The following is a 24,730-nucleotide window of genomic DNA, read 5'->3' on the forward strand; positions in this document are numbered from 1 at the left end:
TGGTGAAGGCAAAAAAAAGGAAAAGGACACACAAGAAAGCAGGAATGCAAACCTCATTTTAGGTTTAGACTTTTCTACCTGTGATCCAGTCCAATCAGACCCTGCAGGATCAGAGGTGCCATAGCATCCTGAATTCCCAGAAGACTGGAGGAGTTAAAGCTGCCTCTTCCAGTGCACATGGCAACCCCTCCCCACCTCTGTTTGATGAAACAGTAACACCTTATGTGTCTTACTAAAGACACAACTAGGCGTGCTGGAGGTCAAGAGCTATCCATCCAGCCATTATGCCAAGAGATCTTCAAGAGAACATATTAGCGGTACACAGGTTGCCATAGAGAATCTGCAAAAACAAATCAAATTTATGCTGAACTGCACAACACTGAAAATACTGAATTGTTGTTTACCCATAAGAGAACTTTGTAATGTAATCTTCAGACTGCAGCCAAGAGGAAAAAGCTTATACATCTGCTAGAGAGTTGCACATATTTTATGGTGTTTAAGATAACCCCATAGCTGTTTCCTCCTAGAATTACTTCTCATTTTATACTAAAAATATCATTTTTTCATATTTTTCCATCTGTGAGTGGTTTGCTTATTACAATGATGCGTAAAAATTACACACAATTACTTCAGTGTAGGTGATCTCACTTGTATTTTTATTTATGAGAAATCATGAGAAGGAACAGAACTACCTTTAGTTAGACTTCACTGCCTTAATTTAAGCAACTGTATCCATACACAAATGTCTAATTATAGAGAGGAGCAGGTCTTCTGCAAGTCACTGGATGCTGCTGGTACACTGCAACTCTGAAAATCAGACTACCTATTACTTGTAATAAATTTACTACCGTGTGAGACTGAACGAGTAGTTAAATTGAGAAATGTTACCTGTAATTACAGAAAACTAAAGCAAGCCCTGATCAGTAACACTTTCTTGTTACACTAGCAAAATCCTCTCTACAGGGTGGGAAAGGAAAAAACAAAGCAAGTCTTCTATTGTAAAGCTCTACAATTAAGCAGGAAAAATGCTTATCTTGTACTACTAGCAATACCAAGACGTAGTGAAGCTATGCAGGGGGAAAATTAGAAGGGCCAAAGTTCAAGCAGAACTGAACTTGGCCACTATGGTTAAAGGTAACAAGAGGAGGTTCTTTCAGTATATCAATAGAAAAAGGAAGACTAGGGAAAATGTAGGCCCACTGATGAATGAGGTGGGCGCCTTAGTGGTGGAAGACACAGAGAAGGCGGAGCTACTGAATGCCTGCTTTGCTTCGGTCTTCACTGCTAGAGCTGTCCCCCATGAATCCCAGACCCTGGAGACAAGGGGGAAGGTCTGGAGAGAGGAAGATTTTCCCTCTGTGGAGGGGGGACTGGGTTAGAGACCACTTGGCCAAACTGGACATCCATAAGTCCATGGGCCCTGACGGGATGCACCCGCGAGTGCTGAGAGAACTGGCAGACGTTATTGCTGGGCCACTCTCCATCACCCTTGAAAAGTCATGGAGAACAGGAGAGGTGCCTGAGGACTGCAGAAAGGCAAACAACACTCCAGTCTACAAAAAGGGCAAGAAGGAGGACCCAGGGAACTACAGGACAGTTAGTCTCACCTCTGTCCCTGGGAAGGTAATGGAGTGACTTGTTCTGGAAGTCATCTCCAAGCACACTAAAGAACAGGAAGTTTCTGGAAGTGGTCAACACAGATTTACCAAGGGTAAATCACACTTGACCAATCTGATAGCATTCCGTGATGTTATACCAGGATGGCTGGATGAGGGGAGAGCAGCAGATGTCATCTACCTTGACTTCAGCAAGGCTTTTGACACTGTCTCCCATAACATCCTCATTAGGAGACGGAGGAAGTATGGGCTACATGAGGGGGCAGTGAGGTGGATTGAGAGCTGGCTGTGTGACAAAACTCAGAGGGTTGTGATTAATGGAGCAGGGTCGAGTTGGAGGCCTGTAACCAGTGGTGTCCCCCAGGGGTCACCCAGGGGTGACCCCAGGGGTCACTCAGTCCAGTCCTGTTCAACATATTCATCAATGACCTGGACAAGGGGACAGAGCGTACCCTCAGCGAGTTCCCTGATGATACCAAGCCGGGAGGGCTGGCCGACACTCCAGAGGGCTGTGCTGCCATCCAGTGTGACCTGGACAGGCTGGAGAGCTGGGCAGAGAAGAACCTCATGAGGTTCAACAAGGGCAAGTGTAGGGTCCGACACCTGGGGAGGAAGAATGCCAGGCACCAATACAGTTTAGGGGTGGACCTGCTGGAAAGAACTTCTGAGGAGAAGGATCTGGGGGTCCTGATAGATGGTAAACTCTCCATAAGCCAGCAGTGTGCCTTTATCGCCAAGAGGGCCAATGGAATCCTGGGTTGTGTAGGGAAGAGGGAGGTCATTCTCCCCCTCTACTCTGCACTGGTGGGGCCACAACTGGAATACTGTGTCCGGTTCTGGGCTCCCCAGTTCAAGAGAGACAGGGAACTACTGGAGAGAGTCCAGCGTAGGGCAACAAAGATGATGAAGGGATTGGAGCATCTCCCTTATGAAGAAAGGCCGAGAGAGCTGGGGCTCTTTAGCCTGGAGAAGAGAAGGCTGAGAGGAGACCTTATCTATGTTTACAAGTACCTAAAGGGTGGGCTGAAGGATGATGGAGCTGGACTCTTTTCAGTGGTTCCCAGTAATAGGACGAGGGGCACCGGGCACAAGCTGGGAAGTTCCATTTAAATATGAGGAGAAACTTCTTTACGGTGAGGGTGCCAGAGCCCTGGAACAGGCTGCCCAGGGAGGTCGTGGAGACCCCTTCTCTGGAGATCCTCAAGACCTGCCTGGATGCAGTCCTGAGTGATGTGCTCTGGGCAACCCTGCTTTGGCAGGGGAGTTGGACTAGATGATCTCTAGAGGTCCCTTCCAACTCTGAGAATTCCATGATTCCATGATACTCTCAAAAACGAAAGGTAATTTTGAGAGAAAATTACCAGAACTAAGAGTTATGTATGAGGCAGCTAGAAATTAAAAAACAAATACAGCTATACTCTATTAACTGTATTTCAACACAGTAGCTTATTTTTTCTACCCCAGCCTATGTGTTTTGATTTTTAAATCGCTGTAGCAATGTAATGAGAAAGCTTTTCAGTAATTAAAATTAAAAGCTAATTTTACTAGATCATTGTGTAGACACAATGCAGACAGCAGTATTTAGAAAGCTGGAGACTGGTGTCTTCACATAGAAATTTAATTAAAAAATGAGTTTATATCAATTGTTTTTATTAGGTATCAGCAGTTTACAAATTTGAGTTAAGAAATAAAGTTACAGAACGGAATTAACTTGAGCTCATTTTTGGTTGTGAGGTTTTTTTAATTCAATGTCATAATTGTTTTTATACAGGATATCATCAGTGATAAATTCTAGACTGTCTAAAACACAGCCCCACTATATTTCTTCATTCAAAATTTCATAATTTAGCAAAAAACCGAAGATTGTTCAAAACATTTTTAACAAGTATTTAATTAACTGCTCTATTAGGCTCTTTAATTTTTTTCAATTTGTACATAATACAGATTTTTAAAAAGCACTTAAGGATTCTATATTGCAATTTTTTGATAACTTTTTAAACTATGAATAAATAGATTGTTTCCATGACAAGATGAAATCCACTATTCAATATACCACATGTCTTGTCGTCTCCATACCTCACATCTACGCATATAATTTTCTAGCAGGAATACTGTTTTAGAATACTAATTCCCCATTATTTTAATGCACATCAACTTATGACTGGAAGAGCTTCTACTTCTCGATAAGCGCAGCTTTAACTTAGTTCTATATTTTGCTACAGTCCACTAAATACCACCTCAGCATATGCTTGATTTAAATTTTCTTCTCCATAGCTCATAAAACCATCATAAGACAAGTTATGTCTGGTGAGTAAGGATGCAACTGTACAGAGGTTTCTATTGGGAAGCCTCATTACCAATGTATGGTTCATCCTTCTTTCTCCTTCCTGCCTCACAGCTAAAATCAGTAATAAAATAAACTTCCAACATCTAACATTAAGGTTGCTAAGAAATACAAGACTGTAAGGCGTGGGGCGGGGAGGGAAGCATATGCAATGTAACAAGATTTCTGCTGTGTAAAGATGAAAGAGCAGTAAGGAGAGGCTGAGCCAGAAAGCTGCACAAGTAAACAAATATGCTGGAAAAATTAAAAATATCAACAGTCTTAAGGCAATCTTCATTCGAATCGGCAGTGTGATTACTTGTATATCTGAAGATAAATCCTTCTTTAATGTACTTAATTAAGTCGATACCAAAGATGTTATGAACCATATCGATCCTAGAAAAGTAAAAAACCAAAAAAGACAAGACAGGTATGAGTATGTTTTCCATTGAAAGGAATGAATCTTACTTACATTTGTAAAATAAATAGTAGTTTAATTCTTAAAGACTCAAAGAAAATTGACCCGTGTTTCCAAGAACTGAAGTTTACGGTTAAACTCCAGGGTAATTAGGCTGGTTTTCAAACATCTGGGAGCTCTCACTACCTCATATAGGAAATGCAAACTGGAGTATGAAGCATGCTTTACACTATTGAGACCAAGATGTCTTAATTTTGTGCACAAACACGGATCAAAGGTATTACTGTCAAGGCAATTAAAGAACCAATACAAGAGTTGGGCTAGATGATCGCTGTAGGTCCCTTCCAACTGAACTACTCTACTCTGAGTTATGAACTATTATTAATTTAAAAATAAAGTGAGAGCAAATAACTTCCATGATGGAATTTTTGTTTCAATTGTAAGAAAAGACATAAACTATATAAGGAAAAAGACAAAAGAGATATTCTAAGGAACATGGGCTGTCAGCTACAGGTCAATTTTTAAAAAGACAGAAGATCTACTGTCTACCATGAGAGGCCTACAAAGCTCAAAACCAAGTTCATTCTTTTCTCCCTAAATATGATTCAATGGCAGGATCCATGATACTAAATCCCTACAAATAGACTTTAACTGATGTTTAGTAGTCTGTAATATTTTTACTAACCTGTATAGATGTCATGACCCCATTAGCAAGTACAGAAAGTTTTCCAGCGACAGATTTCACTCCTTGTTTAAACTGAGCTATATCAGGAGCTGAAGGCAAGACATTTGAAATATTGTAGCTTCCTAAAAGGAGAACACATACACACACACAAGAAGAAAACAGAATTTTATATTAAAAGTAGCCTTTTTTCCCCCTGAAGTGCAAGATACTACCAGAAGCACTAAAGACAAATGTCTGATCCACACTGTAAAAAACACTAGTCAAGATCTCAAATTTCTTGAATGCATCTTCCTTTTAATTTTTTTTCAGTTGTTCATAATTCCACCCTGAGTGTCATCTTCTACACTTTGCATCCCCAGCTGAGCAATTAATGTTTGGGTAAGAGACGATTTATTCTGCACTTTCAATCTGCTGCAATGTTATTTTTCCTGTATCATAAACAGCTGTTATTACCTTGCAATTTAAAGATGAACGCACTTCTGTGGTGGCTGAAGTGATGAAGGGAGAGGGACTCTGTCGGAGAGGGACTCTTTGTCAGGAAATGTAGTGACAGAACAAGGGGTAATGGTTTTAAATTGGAAGAGGGGAGATTTAGATTAGATATTAGGAGGAAATTCTTTCCTGTGAGGGTGGTGAGGCACTGGAACAGGTTGCCCAGAGAAGCTGTGGATGCCCCATCCCTGGAAGTGTTCAAGGCCAGGCTGGATGGGGCTTTGAGCAACCTGGTCTGGTGGAGGTGTCCCTGCCCATGGCAGGGGGGTTGGAACTCGATGATCTTTTAAGGTCCCTTCCAACTCTAACCATTCTGATTCTATGATTCATTCTATGAACCATACTTGTGTGCGTGCATAGTTATGCTTTGCATGCTGTATATACACACATATTTTGCATTACTACATCTGAGGCTTGGAAAATTCTACAGAAATTATAGTAAAGATAAGTAAGGAAGTTTTAAAACTCCAAAACAAAGCTGGCAATCCACCCTTCCTTAAAGCCAATATAGTCTGGCCAGTAAGCGTTAGCTCTACTGCTATTATGAAAAGTATAGGCCTAAAGATAACAGCAATCAAAAGTGTTTCAAAACTAACTGCATGATAAAACTTTAAACTAGATGTGAGGGGGGAGGGGGTTAATAATATCAGCCTTGTCTGTGGCAAGCTGTGCGGTAACACATCAGGGTTAGGGGGACAGGGTGCTAGTAAGGGCCTTCAGCCGGGCTCCCTGAGCCATGTGCTGGTGACACTGCATCGCAGTCAAAGTCCTAAGGAGAAGAACCAGCAGCTCCTGAGGTAGTTGAAGTAAGAAGTTGCACAGGAGTTGGCAGGCCTCCTCAAAAGGTCTCCTACATCAAAAAGGTGGTGGGACCGGTAGCCCAGCTGAAGTGCTTTTACACTAAAGCACGCAGCATGGGCAACAAACAGGAGGAGCTGGAAGCCGTTGTACGGCAGCAAAGCTATGATGTAGTCGCTCGCCATCATGGAAACGTGGTGGGATGACTCGAATGACTGGAGTGCTGCAACGGATGGCTACAAATCCTTCAGAAGGGACAGGCAAGGAAGGAGAGGAGGAGGGGTGACCCTGTATGTTAGGGAGGGTTATGAATGTCGAGAACTAATTGAGGGTGATAGTAGAGTCGAGTGCCTATGGGTAAGAATCAGGGGGAGAGCCAGCAAGGCTGATATTGTGGTGGGAGTCTGTTACAGACCGCCCAACCAGGATGTAGAGGTAGATGACATATTCTATAAGCAGCTGGGAGAGGTCTCAAAATCGCTTGCCCTTGTCCTGGTGGGAGACTTCAACCTACCAGATATCAGCTGGGCACACAATACAGCTGAGAGGGAGCAGTCTGGGAGGTTTCTGGAGTGTGTCGGGGATAACTTCCTGACTTCGGCTGGTGAGGGAGCCGACTAGGGAGGGAGCACTGCTGGATCTGCTGTTTGTGAATAGAGAAGGACTTGTGGGGGATGTGACGGTTGGAGGCCATCTTGGGCACAGTGACCATGACATGACAGAGTTCTCAATTCTCAGGGAAGCAAGGAGGGGAGCCAACAGGACTGCCACCATGGACTTCTGGAGGGCAGACTTGGGTCTTTTCAAGAGCCTGCTCAACAGAGTCCCTTGAGAGGCAGCCCTGAAGGGCAAAGGAGCCCAGGAAGGCTGGATGTTTTTCAAGGAGGAAGTCTTAAAAGTGCAGGAGCAGGCCGTCCCTGTGCGCTGTAAAGCGAGCCGTCAGGGGAAAAGACCGGCCTGGCTGAACAAAGAGATATGGTCACAACTCAGGGAAAAAAGGAGAGTTTATGGTCTTTGGAAAAAGGGGCAGGCCACTCAGGAGGATTACAAAGGTGTTGCAAGGCTATGTAGGGAAAAGATTAGAAAGGCCAAATCCCAACTAGAACTTAACCTGGCCTTGGATGTTAAAAGCAATAAAAAGAATTTCTATAAATATATTAGTAACAAGAGGAGGACTTGGAGAATCTCCATCCTCTATGAGATGTGGGAGGTAACATAGTGACAAAGGATAAGGAGAAGGCTGAGGTACTTAATGTCTTCTTTGCCTCAGTCTTTAGTAGTAGAGTAGGTTGTTCCCTGAGTACCCAGACCCCTGAGCTAGGAGACAGGGGCAGGGAGCAGAATGAAGCCCCCGTAATCCAAAGGGCTAGCGGAAGGGCTCACTGAGCCACTTTCCATCATTTACCAGCAGTCCTGGCAAACTGGGGAGGTCCCAGCTGACTGGGGTCTAGCAAATGTGACGTCCATCCACAAGAAGGGTCAGAAGGATGATCCGGGGAACTCCAGGCCTGTCAGTCTGACCTGGGTGCCTGGGAAGGTCATGAACAGATCATCCTGAGTGCCATTATGCAGCACATGAAGGACATCCAGGTGATCAGGCCCAGCCAGCACAGGTTCATGAGGGGCAGGTCCTGCTTGACAAACCTGATCTCCTTCTGTGACAAAGTGACCCGCTTGGTGGATGAGGGAAAGGCTGTGGATGTTGTTTACCTGAGCTTTAGGAAGGCCTTTGATACAGTCTCCCACAGCATCCTCCTGGAGAAACTGGCTGCCCATGGCTTGGATGGGAGCACTCTCCACTGGGTTACAAACTGGCTGGAGGCCGGGCCCAGAGAGGGGTGGTGAATGGAGTTAAATCCAGTTGGCGGCCGGTCACGAGTGGTGTCCCCCAGGGCTGGGTATTGGGGCCGGTTCTCTTTAACATCTTTATCAATGATCTGGACGAGGGGATTGAGTGCACCCTCAGTCAGTTTGCAGATGACACCAAGTTGGGTGGGAGTGTCGACCTGCTGGAGGGTAGAAAGGCTTTGCAGAGGGGTCTGGACAGGCTGGATCAATGGGCCAAGGCCAATGGGATGAGGTTCAACAAGGCCAAGTGCCGGGTCCTGCACTTGGGTCACACCAACCCCATGCAGTGCTACAGGCTTGGGGCAGAGTGGCTGGAAAGCTGCCTGGCAGAAAAGGACCTGGGGGTGTTGGTGGACAGCCGGCTGAACATGAGCCAGCAGTGTGCCCAGGTGGCCAAGAAGGCCAACAGTATCCTGGTCTGTATCAGGAACAGCGTTGTCAGTAGGACACAGGAGGTGATTGTCCCCCTCTACTCGGCACTGGTGAGGCCCCACCTCGAGTGCTGTGTCCAGTTTTGGGCCCCTTACCACAAAAAAAGACATTGAGGGGCTGGAGCAGGTCCAGAGAAGGGCAACGGAGCTGGTGAGGGGTCTGGAGAGTAAGTCTTATGAGGAAAGGCTGAGGGAGCTGGGGGCGTTCAGCCTGGAGAAAAGGAGGCTGAGGGGAGACCTTCTCACTCTCTACAACTCCCTGAAAGGAGGGTGTAGAGACGCGAGGGTCGGTCTCTTCTCCCAAGTCACAGCGATGGGACAAGAGGAAACGGCCTCAAGTTGTGCCAGGGGAGGTTCAGATTGGACATCAGGAAAAATTTTTACACAAAAAGGGTTACTAAGCATTGGAATGGGCTGCCCAGGGAAGTGGTTGAGGGACCATCCCTGGAGGTTTTCAAAAGATGGGTTGACATGGTGCTTAGAGACATAGTTTGGTAATGTGTGTGTGGGGTTTATATGGTTTTCTTTTTTTTTTTTTTTTTATCAGAGTTGATGGTTGGACTAGATGATCTTAAAGGTCCCTTCCAACCTAGACGATTCTATGATCCTTTAAGTGTTAACATGCTAATAATTACAATCATCCACTCATTTGCAAAAACAATTACTGGCACACCTTAATATTAAATACTTGATACTGTAAAAGGCACAAATGGCAGTAAAACACTACTATGGATCTTGGGAATTAATGAAGCTCCTGAGAGGAAGCATCCCAAAATAGACCGTTTTCAAAACGGAGACTGCGATCCGTAGCCTTAATTTAGGCACATAACCAAATGATAGTCATGACCAGTCAGGACACAACTTGCGAGTAGTTACTGAACCTTGGACAAGTTCGTCCAGCTGCAGATTCCACAACCTGCACAACTGTAACTCCTTTTGACAGCGGCTGCACACAGGACATTTCTAGAAACTGGAAGCCCTTTCTTCTCCTTTTTTTTTTTTTTTTTTCCCTATTTTCTTTTTCAACAGGAGTGGAGGAGGAAGAGAGAGAGAGAACCTGCAGCTACTCTTTTCGTGAGAAATTAAAGGCACCTGCCTCATTAGCATGCTGAGACAGACATTACTGTAGATAATTTGAATTACCTAATTTAAGTGGCTGGTTCATAGTGGCAGATGCACAGTCATATTCAGAGACCTTCCCACTCCCTTCTTTAAAGCCGCCTAGTAGCTGTTAGTACAATGCATGAGCCACTTGTTTATAGATTATTTTGAAAAATTCACTGTCACTGAGGCAGCCCTATTTCTGAGCTGTAATTTTTACTTCCTTACAATCTGTTCCACTTCTCAAATGCTTCATTATTTTTGTTATTAACGTCAGAGTAATGGAAATAAACTTGCAGATATAAATAACCTGAGAAAAGCTCTAACCACTTTTCAGCCACGTGAATTTTCTCATGTTTTTCTGGTTATGTACGGTTGTCTGAAAAACCTCTTGTCATTGAGACAGGAAAGTAACTCCTTTTCTTGTGATTTCCTTCAAAAATCAGCATCTACGAGTCAGCTATCTGACATGCCATCTTCCATAAGCAATAGGTCTGAAATAATGCAAAGTAAAAGCATTTTCTTGCAGCCTCCTCTTTTTTCTAAATAGCTCCTACAGCATTCTGAACAAAAGCGAGCATCCCAAAACTGTTCTACCCTCAACTCTCAGCAGTGTTCATAAAAACAACTTTAGATCCGAAGGACATTATATTCTGGCAAGGATTCCAGAATTAAAGTGTTTTTGTTGCCAGTGTCCAGTTTCCTGATTACCTTTATTTTATGGAACTAATGATGGCCTTCGCAACAATTCAACACCAGACAAGCTATCAGTGCAGTCCAAGAAGGACTATTGTCAAAAGATAGTGGGGTGGGAGGTGTAATAGAAAAACATGCAGGAAGGGAATATTCTGTACGTTGAATATAGTGTGAATTTATAATATACAAACTAATAATTCCTAGTGTATTTTTTCCTCACTATTATTTTAGAGAAGTTAACAACCTACAAAGTTTAGCAGAAGTTTAGTCTTTAAATTTACATTAGGTTACATGCCAGTCACAGGGAGTAACTAACCTTGAGTCGCAGGCAGGTATTTTTCATCCCATTATTAGGAATCTCTGCATTCCCCCCCAAGCCCCAAGAACCTTTCCAAGTGGTCAGTGATGAATAATCGTGTGTGTACAATTTACGTACACATAGTAAACATTATATAATCGCCTGTAAGTACCCTTATTCAGAATACAGTGAGAATTTTATCACATGTGTGTACATAAAAAGGCACTTTCATATATATATATACACACAGATATATATATATCACACCACACAATTTGCCCCCATCTTTTAACTTATATTTATCTTTTCCTTGTTCATTCTCTTATTCATTACTGTGTAAAAGCCCCACACATATTACACAAATTAAATGAAAAGAAGATTAATTCCAAATAAAATAATTTCTATGCAAGAAAATTAAAAGAAAAAGGACAATGAAAGTATCAGTCAACAACAGATAGATAACAAAATAATATTTATCACAATCCTATGTATTATTGAAAACATAGTTAACAAATTCAGAAAGAAATACCATTTCCTTGCGCTTGTGTTCCCCACATCTTTTTTAAGCACAAGTATGACATCATGCAAATATTTTATATATTTTTTTAATTTTTAATTTTTTTTTTTACATTTCAATTGACTAAAATCCAGCTTAAGTAACTGGTAACAGGAATTATTCCTATACTAGCCAGTGTATTCAAAACTTGCTTTCAGGGGATCAAAACTGAACAGTCACTTTTTTTTTCCCCCTCCAACTTTTCCAAAGTAAAATCAGATGCTGCATACTGTTTGCTTTTCCAGCTTATTTATATAATTACTCACAGATTTCAAGTTCTTCAATAATTCTTTTTTTTTTTTCCATTTCTTGAATGAAATGGAAAAAAATCCATTGAATGAAATCCAACTGACCAGGTCAATAAAATTTTCCAGTATTTCTTACCTTTTCTATTTCACATTATTTCACTATCTAAAAAGGGTGTTGGAAAGAAAACATGAGAGATTTTCAGTTGCCTAAGGGGCTACTTTTGAGTCAATCCAGTCTAATACTTCTTCCTTGATGAACTATACTCTCCACTGTGAGAGTATATCTTTATCTCTAAGAGATACTCTCTAAGAGAGTATATCTTAAAATCTTTTAAACAGACAAACCAATTGTAAAGGTTCCGTAATAATTTGGCAAGACCAGTGTTAGAAACAGATATCCTGATGAATGGATATGCCACACAACAGATTACATGGGAATTTCAAGGCCGCTAAAATTTTATTAAAGATTCCTCTTAGATTCATTATTATTATTATGACAGCTATTTTCACATCTATGAATATATAGGTTATTTATGGTAACTTATAAAAGTCTACCTGATAGTTAATTTAGGTGTTACCTCATTTGTTTTTATAACAAAAAAATTACAGTTCTCCTTTGATAAAAATTATTTACAATGTAGTTAGTCTATTATTTGCAACAAGTCACATAAACCAGTATAAAATACTGAACTGAAAACACAGAACACGAAATTTGAGATTGTTTTTTTAAAAAAATGACTACAACTGTTATGCTTGTTTGACACATTAGCAATACTAAGGCATACTGTACTTTGCACACTTGTTGCAGAATACAGCAAGAGCTAGCTGATAGCGTAACTAGAAGCAGAGCATGGGAGCGTATTCACCGCACGATACAGTTTCTCGCTCTGTTCAATATGTACCTGTTGGTTGTTTTTTCTGATTTTCAAACAAGTCAGCTGAACTTATAGATGAGCTTCCAGAAAGTCTTTCTAGTCGAGCCCTTGCTTCATACTAGAAAAAAAAATGGAGAAGTATTGTAACAGTATGCCGTCATCTTTCAAGGTCATATCAGGTAATTCATGAGATTACAGGTACAGTTTTAGAATGTAAAAATCCAGCTGAAGTTGACTATTCTGAAAGCTGTTCCCACTTTGTAGTTTTCACATGACTTAGATGGTGTCAGTTTGTCCTCATCTCAACTCATTTCCAAGTTGATCAAAAATTTACCATCACAACAGCAAGAGGCCTACTTGCTGCTAACTACCCTAAAAAAGGGGATTGCTGAAAAGGCAGAGGAGAATGAACATTAAAAACAACTACTTAAAAAATGTGAAATACAGTGGTTGGGTAGGGTAAGGAAAAAACACTGCGGTTAACATGTTAACCCTTCTAATCATGTGATGCTTTTAATTCAACTTTTTCTGAATTCCTTGGGAATGGTAATGCACTGTTAAATTTTCATTAAAAATAGATTCTTTAAAATGATCCTTTGCCTCCGAAATGTAACATAATATTAATCTGGTTTTTATTCCTACGCTGAGTCAATTACATATCATTTGTTGAACCATTATCTGCTTGCTTAGCCTTATAATGTTTCCATGTAACAGAAGGGAGAGTGTTTTAACAATGGTTTGTTAGCATCATTTTGAGTACTTAGAACAAAAGAATCAGCATCGGGCTGATTCTTTCAAAAATAAAGACTGCTGAATCATAGTCTACCACTTCTATCAGAGAGGAATGATGTTGGAGGTAAAGTCCTACATGCAGCTGCTGCAACTCCTTAGGAAATACTAAACTATCAGAGTTATCAGAGACTCATACATTTCTATCAAACAAATATTCAAGTGGACATAATTTTATAAGATTACTAATTCTACCGATTTTAACTATTTATTACCTTCTCTTTATACAAGGACATCATGTTTATAGTCAAAGAATATTTTAACACTCAAAAATATTTAACACTCCTTTCTACTTACATCAGCATGATCTTGCCTTCCAAAATACATGTCTGATGAAATTGCTTTTATGTTGCCAAATTTTTTTTGTGCCTCATCTGTGTTTAAAGATAGTTCATATTCAGGCTTACGATGAGATATAGGCCTAAAAGAAAAATAAACTGGATTAGTGAGCGTAATTTTTATTTATATCATGGCAGAATGCAATAAATCAAACAAGAAGCACTATCATTTTTGTTTTGTAAAGCCTAAAAGTATAATTGTGATTTATTTTTTTTAATAAAAATTAAATCACTACGAACCCAGGATAAAGATTCAGATCGCTGAGTGGATACAGCAGCAAATAAAATTCCAGTAACAGTTTTACAAGATGGTAAATATATAGTATTTCACATTCATTAATCCTTTTTAAAAAGAAAAAAAAAAAGTTGTACTTAAGTGCACAGTATTGTGCAGGTAAAATAAAATATGGATAATAATAACAGAAGCACAAAACCCCAAGCAAGCACAACAAAACCCCATGTTCTTATATTTTCCACTTGATGACAAAGATAAAATCACAGTCATTAGAGAAGAAACATATTTGTTTTGTATTATCACAATAATTAGACCCGTTGTTGCAAGTATCTTCAATACCTTCATCCTGAAAGCTCAGTACCCCACAGCTGCATTCATTTGGTGACTGGGTTCTCTTTGGTTCATTGCATGATAAACAAAGCAAATAAAGCAAGCATGCTCTCAGAACAGTGCAAATATTTGCATTTCTCTCCTCATCTTTCCTCTATTTTTTTTTTGCTGAAACACTTTGGCAATTACCTCCGACACTTATACTCAATAGCACTGAGCAAAACAGTGAGTAAAATGTAAATAACTAAACAGGAAATTCAGCTTATAGAAGAAATTCAGCCAGGAAGTCACTTGACTGCTGATGAAAGTTTAGCCAAATTTTCCCTCAAGACTGAAAAAAATCCCACTACTATGACCAGGACTCAAATCATATTAACAAGCTTGGGCTTGCTATACATAAATCAGTTAGGTTTTCTTTGTATACCTGTCTGAAAATCCTGTACTTTTTGAAGTTAACATTACATCAACATCTCTACTGTTATTTTCTTTCTTCCAAAAAGAATCTGTAGTGTCATCCCATTTAGAGAAAGTACTGCTTCTCAAATCTGAAGAATCATAGTACCTAAAATAAAAGAAGAAAAGAATTATTGAGTGCTCATTAGCAAGTAAGTTTTCAGCACAGTGGTAGTTGTCAGTGAATAATTTGGATTTCATAATATTGGTTAGAAGCTTTGTGTAGTTGAATCCAATGGATTTTTGGTTTTTTGCACACCTATTTAACCAAATGAAAAGTTTGGCCTTTCTTTAGGCTGGATATGGTCATGAATGCAGTGGACTGCCTGAAAGATCTGGTCACATCCAAACAGGCGAAGTTCTCATTACTTCAAAGGATTATTTCTTCAGTGTCAGACAAAGCACTGAGAAGAACACTGTCAAGATAATTGGCTGGTTTAAGAGCTTCAGGAGCTAAGAAAACCTCAGTGAGCAAGGCATCACAATGATTACGCCCCATCCCTTGAATTGTTTGAGGCCAGGCTGGACGGGGCTTTGAGCAATGTGGTCTAGTGGAGGTGTCCCTGCCCATGGCGGGGGGGTTGGAACTAGATGATCTTTTAAGGTTCCTTCCAACTCTAACAATTCTATGATTCTACAAGGTAAAGCAGCCTGCTTGTAAAGGCTTGGTGCTCTTGACACACCATACTGAGAAACCAGCTATGAAAAAAGCCACCACAACTTTCAAGCCACTTTGAATGCTCCAGAGCACATGTTTCTGTGGCAGCAATCCAATAAAGGCAGTTTATAAAAGCAACACCAGTTTCTATGTATCAGTCCAGAAACACCTCTTTCATTGCAATTAGTGCCCGTAGGACTAATTTTTTTCTTCTCCCTCCCAACAGCAGTATTTTATAATTTGTTTTGCATTCATACTCTGATCAAAAATTCATCAATTATTTTTTGCTCAAATTTTATGTTCAAATACATAAAATTCTATCAAATAAGAGTGCAGATATCTACACGATACATCCAACACAAAATACCTCAAAAAGATTTCAGTTTTTGCATTTGGCATGCATCCAGTTAAAAGACTGATGCACCTAAAGTGTATCTAGTATCAGACTTTGATACTTGTTTGATTTTAAAATGAAAGTTGAAGACAGAACCACAAGAACGAACAAAAATCATTCCGACAAAAAATCCACTGGACTCGGTATACAGTAAATAAAAGCTTATATGGCAATTGTCTGTCCAAGTAGAGACTAGACCCTTAACAAGACAAAACCTGTAAACACGTAATTCAGACTACCTTCTCCTCACAAGAAGTAACTCTTCTTTATAAATACATCTGTCATCAAGGTTAAAGTCAACTATTTCACAACTTTTCTGATTGAGATGTCCCCTGAAAATATGCTAGGTGTGTAAACATGTTGAATTGTCTTCTGTTTTGATCTTTAAGTCAAAATATATTGTGTATATTTGAATAAGTAACATATATACTTCTACGCCCACTCAAAATAAAAAGCTTATACATTACCGTGAACTAGAAGAGAAATACAAGTCATCTACATCATCGGTGTACTTTTTCTTCGGCTTTGCAACTGCAGGTGTTTCCTGCTCTATTGTTTGCATATTTGAGGTGACTGAGTGAGAAATGCCACTGGGGACAGGAAGAAAATAAGTATGTAAAGAGATGACAAAGCTCACACCCTAAAAAGAAAAGAAATGAAAGCCCAAATCTAGTTTCTGAAGCTTGCATATAAAGCCCAAGCTATACAAACATTTAAGAAGAAAGGAGAAGGGCAAAAAACCCACCAAAAACAACAACAAAAAAAAGCCCTGGGAAACTGAACAGTAGTTTTCTGAAGTAGTGACAGGACTTCTGAACACACAGACCATTCCAGAAATTGGAAAACACAGCAACGTGACTTTTTCAGAGTTTTGGCTTGTAAAAGACAGACTATACTTAAGTTGGTACTATTCACTGAAAACGTCCTGGCTGCCTTCCTCACAGTCACCTAATGGAGGCAAACACCCTACAGACATCCTACAATTTAGGTTAACATCTGTCTGGCACGTCAGAATGTCAGAAGCAATCCTGCTGCTTCCTCCTGACAGATAATAGATTCTTTGATGATATTGTTTAAGCTTCCATAATACACTTCAGGATATTTTTTCATTTCCTAGGTAAAATGAAGGATAACTGCATAAAGCCACAGAGTATTTTAAATACAGTTTATTGAACTTCACGTACCTTCTATTGCTGCCAAACCCCATGCCAAGTCTCTCCAATTCACTTTTCTTCTTACCAGATAGATTTAACTCATCTTCTTTTATTTTAATATCAAGATCTCTGTAGGCTAACCGTAAAGATGATACGCTAGAACAAAACATATAGTTAACATCTAGCTGTAAAAATGTTACACTGAAGGTCTAATCCAGTAATATTGGTAGAAAATTAACAATATATACTGTAGCACGGTATTTTGTATGTTTTGTGTTCATTGAAAATATTCACTATCAATAGGATTAAATTCCAACTGTAACGATGGGATACTTAAACTACTCCCTGCCTCTTACCGAATAAGTACAAATAAAGCTGAATATTCGTATATTGCCTATGCTCTTAGAAAGATTGTTTTTAAATAGTATTCAGTTCACTCCACCAAAACAAAATAAACTATGTAACTGGCATGTGGTAAAGAAAGTTCAAAAGGCAAGAGTCTTCTGTGGCAATACTTAAATTTAACATATTTTAGATTTATTTCACATTTTTTCATATGTATCAATAGAATGTCTCCTTATTTTCCTGTGCTAAATAACACTAAGATTGTTTTTAAAGATAGCACTGAGCAATTTCTATAGTAAATCATCAACTGTAGAAACATATATTTAATGGCCAAAAAAAAGGGCAATGGGGAAATTACCGTTTGGCCCACCTCATCCACATTTGGGGTTTTTTTTTTTGAAGCAATAATCGACGTTTTATTTCCATGAGCTAATCTCTGGTAGTATTTAAAATGTTGACACTTACTTCATTAACATGAAATTAGGCTTCATGTTTTACTGTTCATACTTACAGGGGCTTTTCCTTCTCAGTTGTCTTACTGCTATGAAGATCCTCTTGCTCCTTCATTTTATCTACAGCTTGTGCTTGTTTTTCAATCTCATTAAAGCTTTGGCTGCTCACTTTTTGTGCCCCCAAACCACCTTTTTTGGCACCGAGCTTGATTTATTAAAAAACAAAAAACAAAAGACCCAACACTATAACTTAACAGTCAACTCTGAAAGCAACAGCAAACACTACACTCTGTTCAGGAGCATATGCAAACAGCAATGAAAATTTGGAGCAGAGAAAATATTTTTTCATGTTTTGACCTTCTACATGCATCTTCTCTTAAATCTTACAAAACTAGTTAGCTCTGCAGTCAAACATCCCAAGGTAATGAAAATATTATAGTTTTAATTGTTCAGAGCTTGGCATGCTCAAATAAATGTTGCGATATGTAGCACAACTTTAGTTTCCCAATAACAATTTTGTTGCATAGGAATAACATAATAAAATTTGTTGCAATGGAACCGTTTGATGCCCATCCACTTAATTCAAAATTTGTATTTAGAAGTGGCAAAGATTCTTCAGTTAGTTCTCACTGGCAAGTGCTAGTGTGTTATCTTAAGATTATGGATTGATTACTCATATTGTCAATAAATCACAGAATCACAGAATCACAGAGGTTGGAAGGGACCTTTTAAGATCATCTAGTCCAACCAATGAAAAAAAAAAAAAAAAAACAACAAACAAACAAACACAACACAAAAAAACAAAAACAAAAACCACCACACACGCAACCCACACACACACCACCACACCACCCAACACTAATCCATATTCCCAAGCACTATGTCAACTCCTCTCTTGAATACCTCCAGGGATGGTGCCTCAACCACCTCCCTGGGCAGCCCATTCCAATGCCTGACAACCCTTTCAGTAAAGAAATATTTCCTAATATCTAACCTGAACTTCCCCTGGCGCAACTTGAGGCCATTGCCTCTTGTCCTATCATCTGTAACTTGGGAGAAGAGACCGACCCCCGCCTCTCTACAGCCTCCTTTCAGGTACTTGTAGAGAGCAATAAGGTCTCCCCTCAGTCTCCTCTTCCCCAGACTGAACAACCCCAGCTCCCTCAGCCTCTCTTCGTAAGACTTGTGCTCCAGACCCCTCACCAGCTTCGTTGCCCTTCTCTGGACCTGCTCCAGCACCTCAATGTCTTTCCTGTGGTAGGGGGCCCAAAGCTGGACGCAGTACTCGAGGTGGGGTCTCACCAGTGCCGAGTACAGGGGGACGATCACCTCTCGGGTCCTACTCACTACACTGTTCTTGATACAGGCCAGGATGCTGTTGGCCTTTTTGGCCACCTGGGCACACTGCTGGCTCATGTTCAGCCTGCTGTCGACCAACACCCCCAGGTCCTTTTCTGCCAGGCAGCTCTCCAGCCATTCTTCCCCAAGCCTGTAGCGCTGCCTGGGGTTGCTGTGACCCAAGTGCAGGACCCGGCACTTGGCCTTATTGAACCTCATCCCGTTGGTCTCAGCCCATCGATCCAGCCTGTCTAGATCCCTCTGCAAAGCCTCTCTACCCTCCAGCAGATCAACACTGCCACCCAGCTTGGTGTCGTCTGCAAATTTGCTGAGGGTGCTTTCGATCCCCTCGTCCAGATCATTGATAAAGATGTTGAAGAGAACCGGCCCCAGTACCGAGCCCTGTGGGACACCACTCGTGACCGGTCGCCAACTGGACTTCATTCCATTCACCACCACTCTCTGGGCCCGGCCCTCCAGCCAGTTTTTAACCCAGCGGAGAGTATACCCATCTAAGCCATGAGCATCCAGTTTCTCCAGCAGGATACTGTGGGACACTGTATCAAAGGCCTTGCTAAAGTCTAGGTAGATAACATCCACAGCCTTTCCTTCATCCACCAAGCGTACATGTGTACGTAAATGTGTACATATGTACTTAGTGATTAATGGTACAAGAGCAATATAAAAGTTTTCTATATACATGTATGCACAATTAGCCTTCACATGTGACAAAGCATTGTAAACTTTTTTTTAGATAAACACATCAGCTAAGAGGTTCCAGTTTTGCACTAATTCTTTTAAAATAATTTTATTTCTAGTTCATATTACTTCAGTACAGGGATACATTTTCTTTCATTCACCAAAGATTTTAAAAACACTTAATACTACACATATGAATAGATACAATCATGCTGATTCAGATGGTGGCAACAGACTCAAACTGCTGTTCTCAGTCTCCCACGTGTTTAATTCCCTGTCTGCAACATTCTTTGGCCATATTCTTTTTCACAGTACTTATATCTTAACCTTCTAACACTTTAAAGTCTTCATGTAAAAGTTCTGGCCTACATACATATGGTTTTAGGCTCTGAAGCTACAGTTCACAAACTGTACGTGCCCTGTGAACCCAGTTATGTTGTTCTTACTGCAAGGGAACGTATCTGCATAAACCATTTAGAATAAGAAATTCCTCTTGCATATTAGGGCCCTCTAGTGGGAGTAAGAAATAATAGGTTTCAATATAAATTATTCTGCTCCAATAAACCTTCAAAATCTTTTGCCATAGAATAGCCCAGGCTGAAAAGAAGTCACTCCGTGTAACATATTGTCACCCTAATAGCCTAATATTAGGGCTATTTTCTTTGGCCTCAGGAACCATACATTTAAAACCTAGTTTTTTCTAGCTAACTTGAGCTGTCTTACTCAGATTTCAGGTTTCTTGAAACAGGACTCTGAGATACTCTACTCTCCTCGTGCCTTCTTTAAAGAGACCAGATGCCTCAGAAAGTGCTAAGACCCCATCCAGAAACAAGTCTGTAAACTACCTTGAAACTATCTTGAATTGAACGCAGCTGCAAGTTATCTATAAATACAACCAAATACCATACTGCTGTGTGGTATGAGAGGAAGACTGTTCCAGAAACACATATTTGAATGTCTCAAACTCACCTTGTATTGACAGATTTATGCCACACGTGCTAAATATGCATGTGTGGCATAATAGCACTCAAAAGTGCTATTGGAACTCCCTCTGTTTTCAGGATTTGCTACAAAAAGATCTCAATGACAAGTAACTTGGGTGAAAGACTGAAGAAGCCCTGCAACCCAGTATAAGCAAGTGAGAAGAAAGGTTACAGGGCATCAGGGGAGTTGCAGGGACAATGGTACTGAAAAGAACATTTGACATTTTTATTTTACTCATTTTTTTTAAAAGGTATCACCTGCTGTTCAGGTCCAGACCACAATGAAAACGACACTCAAATATACACGTAGAAGTCTAGACAGTTTGATGAGCTACATACATGTAAACAGAATTTATCTGAGGTCAGAACACAATCCACAAATCTGAAGCACTCTACTACGTAATAACAGTAACCTGTTAGACAAATTCTTTTTAACAATAATCCATTTTTAAACGGACCGTTTGCTGCTTTGATATAGGAATAGTTTTCAATTCCATTTTAGTTTCATATATAATCCAAGTACTGTTTAGTGCTAACTTACATGATACATTTCCATATTGCAATCTACGTATTTCCAGAAATCTATAATATAGATAACAATATGCATTATTTCTCTACACTTACCCCCTTCTTAGCTTGATTTGGCTTCCTTTTTATGAAGGTGGTATTCTCTGCAAGGATGAAAGGTGTGTTACTTGACATACAATTTTATTAATTCCAGAACTGCAGAAGATCTTTTCCACAATATCAGCCTCAGTATAGTTTTTAGAATTTATTTTAATGCCTTGAAGTATTACAGTTTCTACACCAAGAGACTGAGATACTAAACTGAGTTACAGGGAACAGAGCTGTGAATATCTCCAAGAAAATGTGGGAAACTGCATCTGATTGAGGATATGGTATCTCACAAATACAAAGTAGTAATAAAATTTACAGCTGTTTTCAGTTGTAGATACCTACTTTTATACAAAACAATAATGCAGGACTCGCTATTCTGAACCAGACTAGAGCTCCACCTGATCCCACAACATTTCTAAGATAAATTGTTTCCCAGATAGGAAGGTACTGGCTATGTTTAAAGCCACTGATGATACACATAAAACATACCTGTATCATCATAAACAAAATCACAAACGTTAACAGAGGCAGCAACATGCTCTCTACATTGAATAGATTTGCTCAATTGCCTAAGTACAGTAGTGGGAGTGTTACCTGAAATAATCAAAACCAAAAGCAGTTTAGAGAGGAGATATGCTTTATTCGACATCGAGTGCTAGGTGGAAATGCACAAATCTAACACACCTTACAACTTCACCTTGGCTTACATATTTATTAGGATGACCAAATAACTCTTTTCCACATGCGTATTAAATTTTGCTGCATCTGCAAAACACTTCTGCGCAGGCATGAGCTTCTCGGTGGTCATTTGGGTAAGGATACCCTTCCTCACGTTATCCTTCTAAGGTGGATCTGAGGATATCATCCTCTATCTGAGGATGATAAGGATGTTCCTTGAAGTAGCCACAGCTCTTTCCTCATTGACATAGGAGTACATACTTTGACATATAAAAGAACCTTGAAGTGATTAACTACTTTTCATTATCCCATCCTCAGTGATTAACTACTTCTGGCTTTCTCCTCATTATCATTACTTGTAACATCTCCTTGGAGATTAACTGTTTTCTACAATCTATGTCAGCACAGTAAGAAGGTTAGCAGGAAGCAAACAACATTTTACTTACCATATGCTTATAAACAAAACAGAAGCCTGTCTTTGGTAACAGGAGTCTAACTTTATATATATATAGTTTGAAAGTTCCAGTCCTAATGCTTCGTATTAAATATTGAAACATAGAAAGGAAACAAATTTACATTCTGCTCTGCATGAAGTTTGACACAACTCCTAATCTCGGTATTTTTAATGAGACCCTAACAGGACTCACTACATTCTGTAAGGCACTGCACTGTGCATTCTTGACAGCTACCCTGAGCCAGGGTAAATCTCCCACAAGTAAAAGCTTTCAATCAACAACTCCTATTGAATGCTTATACATACGGGAAAACTGGTTTGAGCTGAACAGTAGTTTGAAACAGGCTGTCAGAGACGACTTGTAATTTCCTCTAAACACAGGCTGAGAGAAGCAGCCTGAGGGAAGCATGAAACAATGGTGTGAGATGAAGGGGAGGGGGAGGAGGCCCTCTGAGCCTTCCTGAGGAATGTCTCAAACACTCCCAAATAACAGGCCTTCTGCTCAAAAAAACTGGTAAGGCTAACACCTGCTTATCTCTTGTGTGACCCATGTGGGAGGCCTGAAGAGCACAGGATGCTCTTGGAGGCATCTGAAGGAGGAAGTCCTATGGAGACAGGGCAGTGCTGCTTTTCCTCAGCAAGGACGAGAACAGTAACCTGCTTTGTTCTTTGTTTCTTGGAAAGGCTACTGTGGCCGATGAATGATCTTTGCCTCATTACCCGCGAAATGCTTATTAAAGTTGACACTCCTGCATATGCTAATGAAGACTATCGAGATCATGCTAAACATATATGACTACAGCACTCGTCTCTCCACCCAAATCATGCTACACCTTGGGGGGGAAGGTGGGGGGTAGAAAGCTGAAACGAAACTGCCCTGTAGCAGCGAGGCAGATCATACTGATAAGACAAACGTAAAAGGGGAAAATAAGTGTCACTGCAGGGGGATACACAGAAGAGCACTCCTACACCCCCATCCCAGCCCCAGTTGGCCAGACCAACGCTGGAATCAAGTTCAAGGAATCACCAGGATCAAGTGATCTCTTTATCTCTCCCTCTCTCATTCTGTCTCTCCTTCCCTATCCCTCTGTTTCTTTTTCTTTTCTCTTTTCTTTTGAAGTTAAGTAAGTAACACAAGGCATACACAATGAATGAAGGCGAGTGATAAGGTATCTGTTGTTAAGTACTGCTTGCCATAATTTCTTGTATATCTGTTGCTAAGTAACACAAGGCGCACCTTACCGCTTGCCACAATTTGTTATATACCTCATCAATTATCGTGATCCTAGGTATGACCTGTATTAATCGCTGTGGGAATCTAATAAACGTTTGTATGTGGACCTTGAGAGTTGTGTCACTTCAGTCATGCTAGCGATTTGTGAATCTGAGTCACTTACTGCCCCACTCTTCTCAGTGGGGCCTGACACAGGCATATACAGAACAGAGATTCTTCAGGTAAGACAGAACTTGTGATGTCCAAAAGAAACAAGAAAAGTACATGTGTTAAAGATACGAATGAGAAAAACAGGAAGTGTATGCAGTTAACTATTTTTCCTAGTATCGAGCTCCCAAAAAACCCCCAACCTAACAAAGAAACAACAAAACATAAACAAATTACCAAAACCAAACCCAACCAAGTGAGTATAAAAAGTGATGAAGACTGTACCTTCCTGAAGCACCGAGTTAGTCCAGTCACCACTTCTTTACTACCCCTGTGCCGCTTAGAATCAATACTTACTCTCAGAAACTTGCTCCTGCAGGATGTTCTGGTCATGGCAGGGATAGGGTGAATTCTCCCCAGGATCTATCAGGGACACAGGTATGCCACGCCCAGGGGTACCCAGCTGGGAGCTGGCTGGGGGAGGGGGTAGGAAGACACAACTTGGGAGCAGGGCTGGGCATCCTGAGTGCAGTTAGTGAGCGTACTATCATATCATAATAGTTTTTGTATACTCCTCTATCTGTGTTACTGTTATTGTTTCTTGTTCCCTTTGCTGTTCTGTTATACGGACTTTGTCCTAACCCACAAGTTTTGCTCTTTTCTTCCAATTCTCCTCTCACGGCCAGGCCCTGGGAGGAGGGGGGGCCCAAGAGAGCAGCTGCCTGTGGTTTTTTTTATTGCCACCTGAGGCTAAACCACAACACGGGATGATCCTCAAAATTACAAATCACTGATGTATTTTATTCTATTCTATTTTCCTCAGCTTTTTTTTTTTAACCTACTTGTAGTATGATATACTCCTCAGTGTTAATTAAATTAAGAATCTGGACATTAAAGATACCATATTAGAAATACAAAATTCTTCCAGTCTAAATTTTTATGTTCAATTTTCTGAAAAGGGAGCAAACCCTACATCTAGATAGAAAGAGTGACCTATTAGTACAAGATGTGTTTACCTAACACAAAAAAACAGGCCATTAATCACA

The 24,730-nt window shown here is 40.3% G+C and overlaps 1 protein-coding gene across 2 annotated transcripts in view; it reads right to left on the reverse strand.

The window, feature by feature from the left end:
• Positions 1–3,235: 3,235 nt before the first annotated feature.
• The window catches only part of ARFGAP3 (ARF GTPase activating protein 3), a 41,430-nt gene continuing 19,935 nt past the window's right edge, over positions 3,236–24,730 (reverse strand). For both annotated transcript variants that reach the window (XM_074164819.1, XM_074164827.1), the window contains exons 8-16: positions 21,178–21,224; positions 17,593–17,738; positions 16,767–16,892; positions 16,050–16,172; positions 14,502–14,639; positions 13,472–13,595; positions 12,413–12,503; positions 5,043–5,164; positions 3,236–4,335 (exon numbers count right to left, since the gene is read on the reverse strand). In XM_074164819.1, the coding sequence (XP_074020920.1) occupies positions 4,318–4,335; positions 5,043–5,164; positions 12,413–12,503; positions 13,472–13,595; positions 14,502–14,639; positions 16,050–16,172; positions 16,767–16,892; positions 17,593–17,738; positions 21,178–21,224 (935 nt within the window). In that variant the 3' untranslated portion in view covers positions 3,236–4,317. The remainder of the gene's footprint in view (positions 4,336–5,042; positions 5,165–12,412; positions 12,504–13,471; positions 13,596–14,501; positions 14,640–16,049; positions 16,173–16,766; positions 16,893–17,592; positions 17,739–21,177; positions 21,225–24,730) is intronic.

This window comes from Numenius arquata, chromosome 2 (genome assembly GCF_964106895.1).
Source record: "Numenius arquata chromosome 2, bNumArq3.hap1.1, whole genome shotgun sequence".
Lineage (NCBI taxonomy): Eukaryota > Metazoa > Chordata > Aves > Charadriiformes > Scolopacidae > Numenius > Numenius arquata.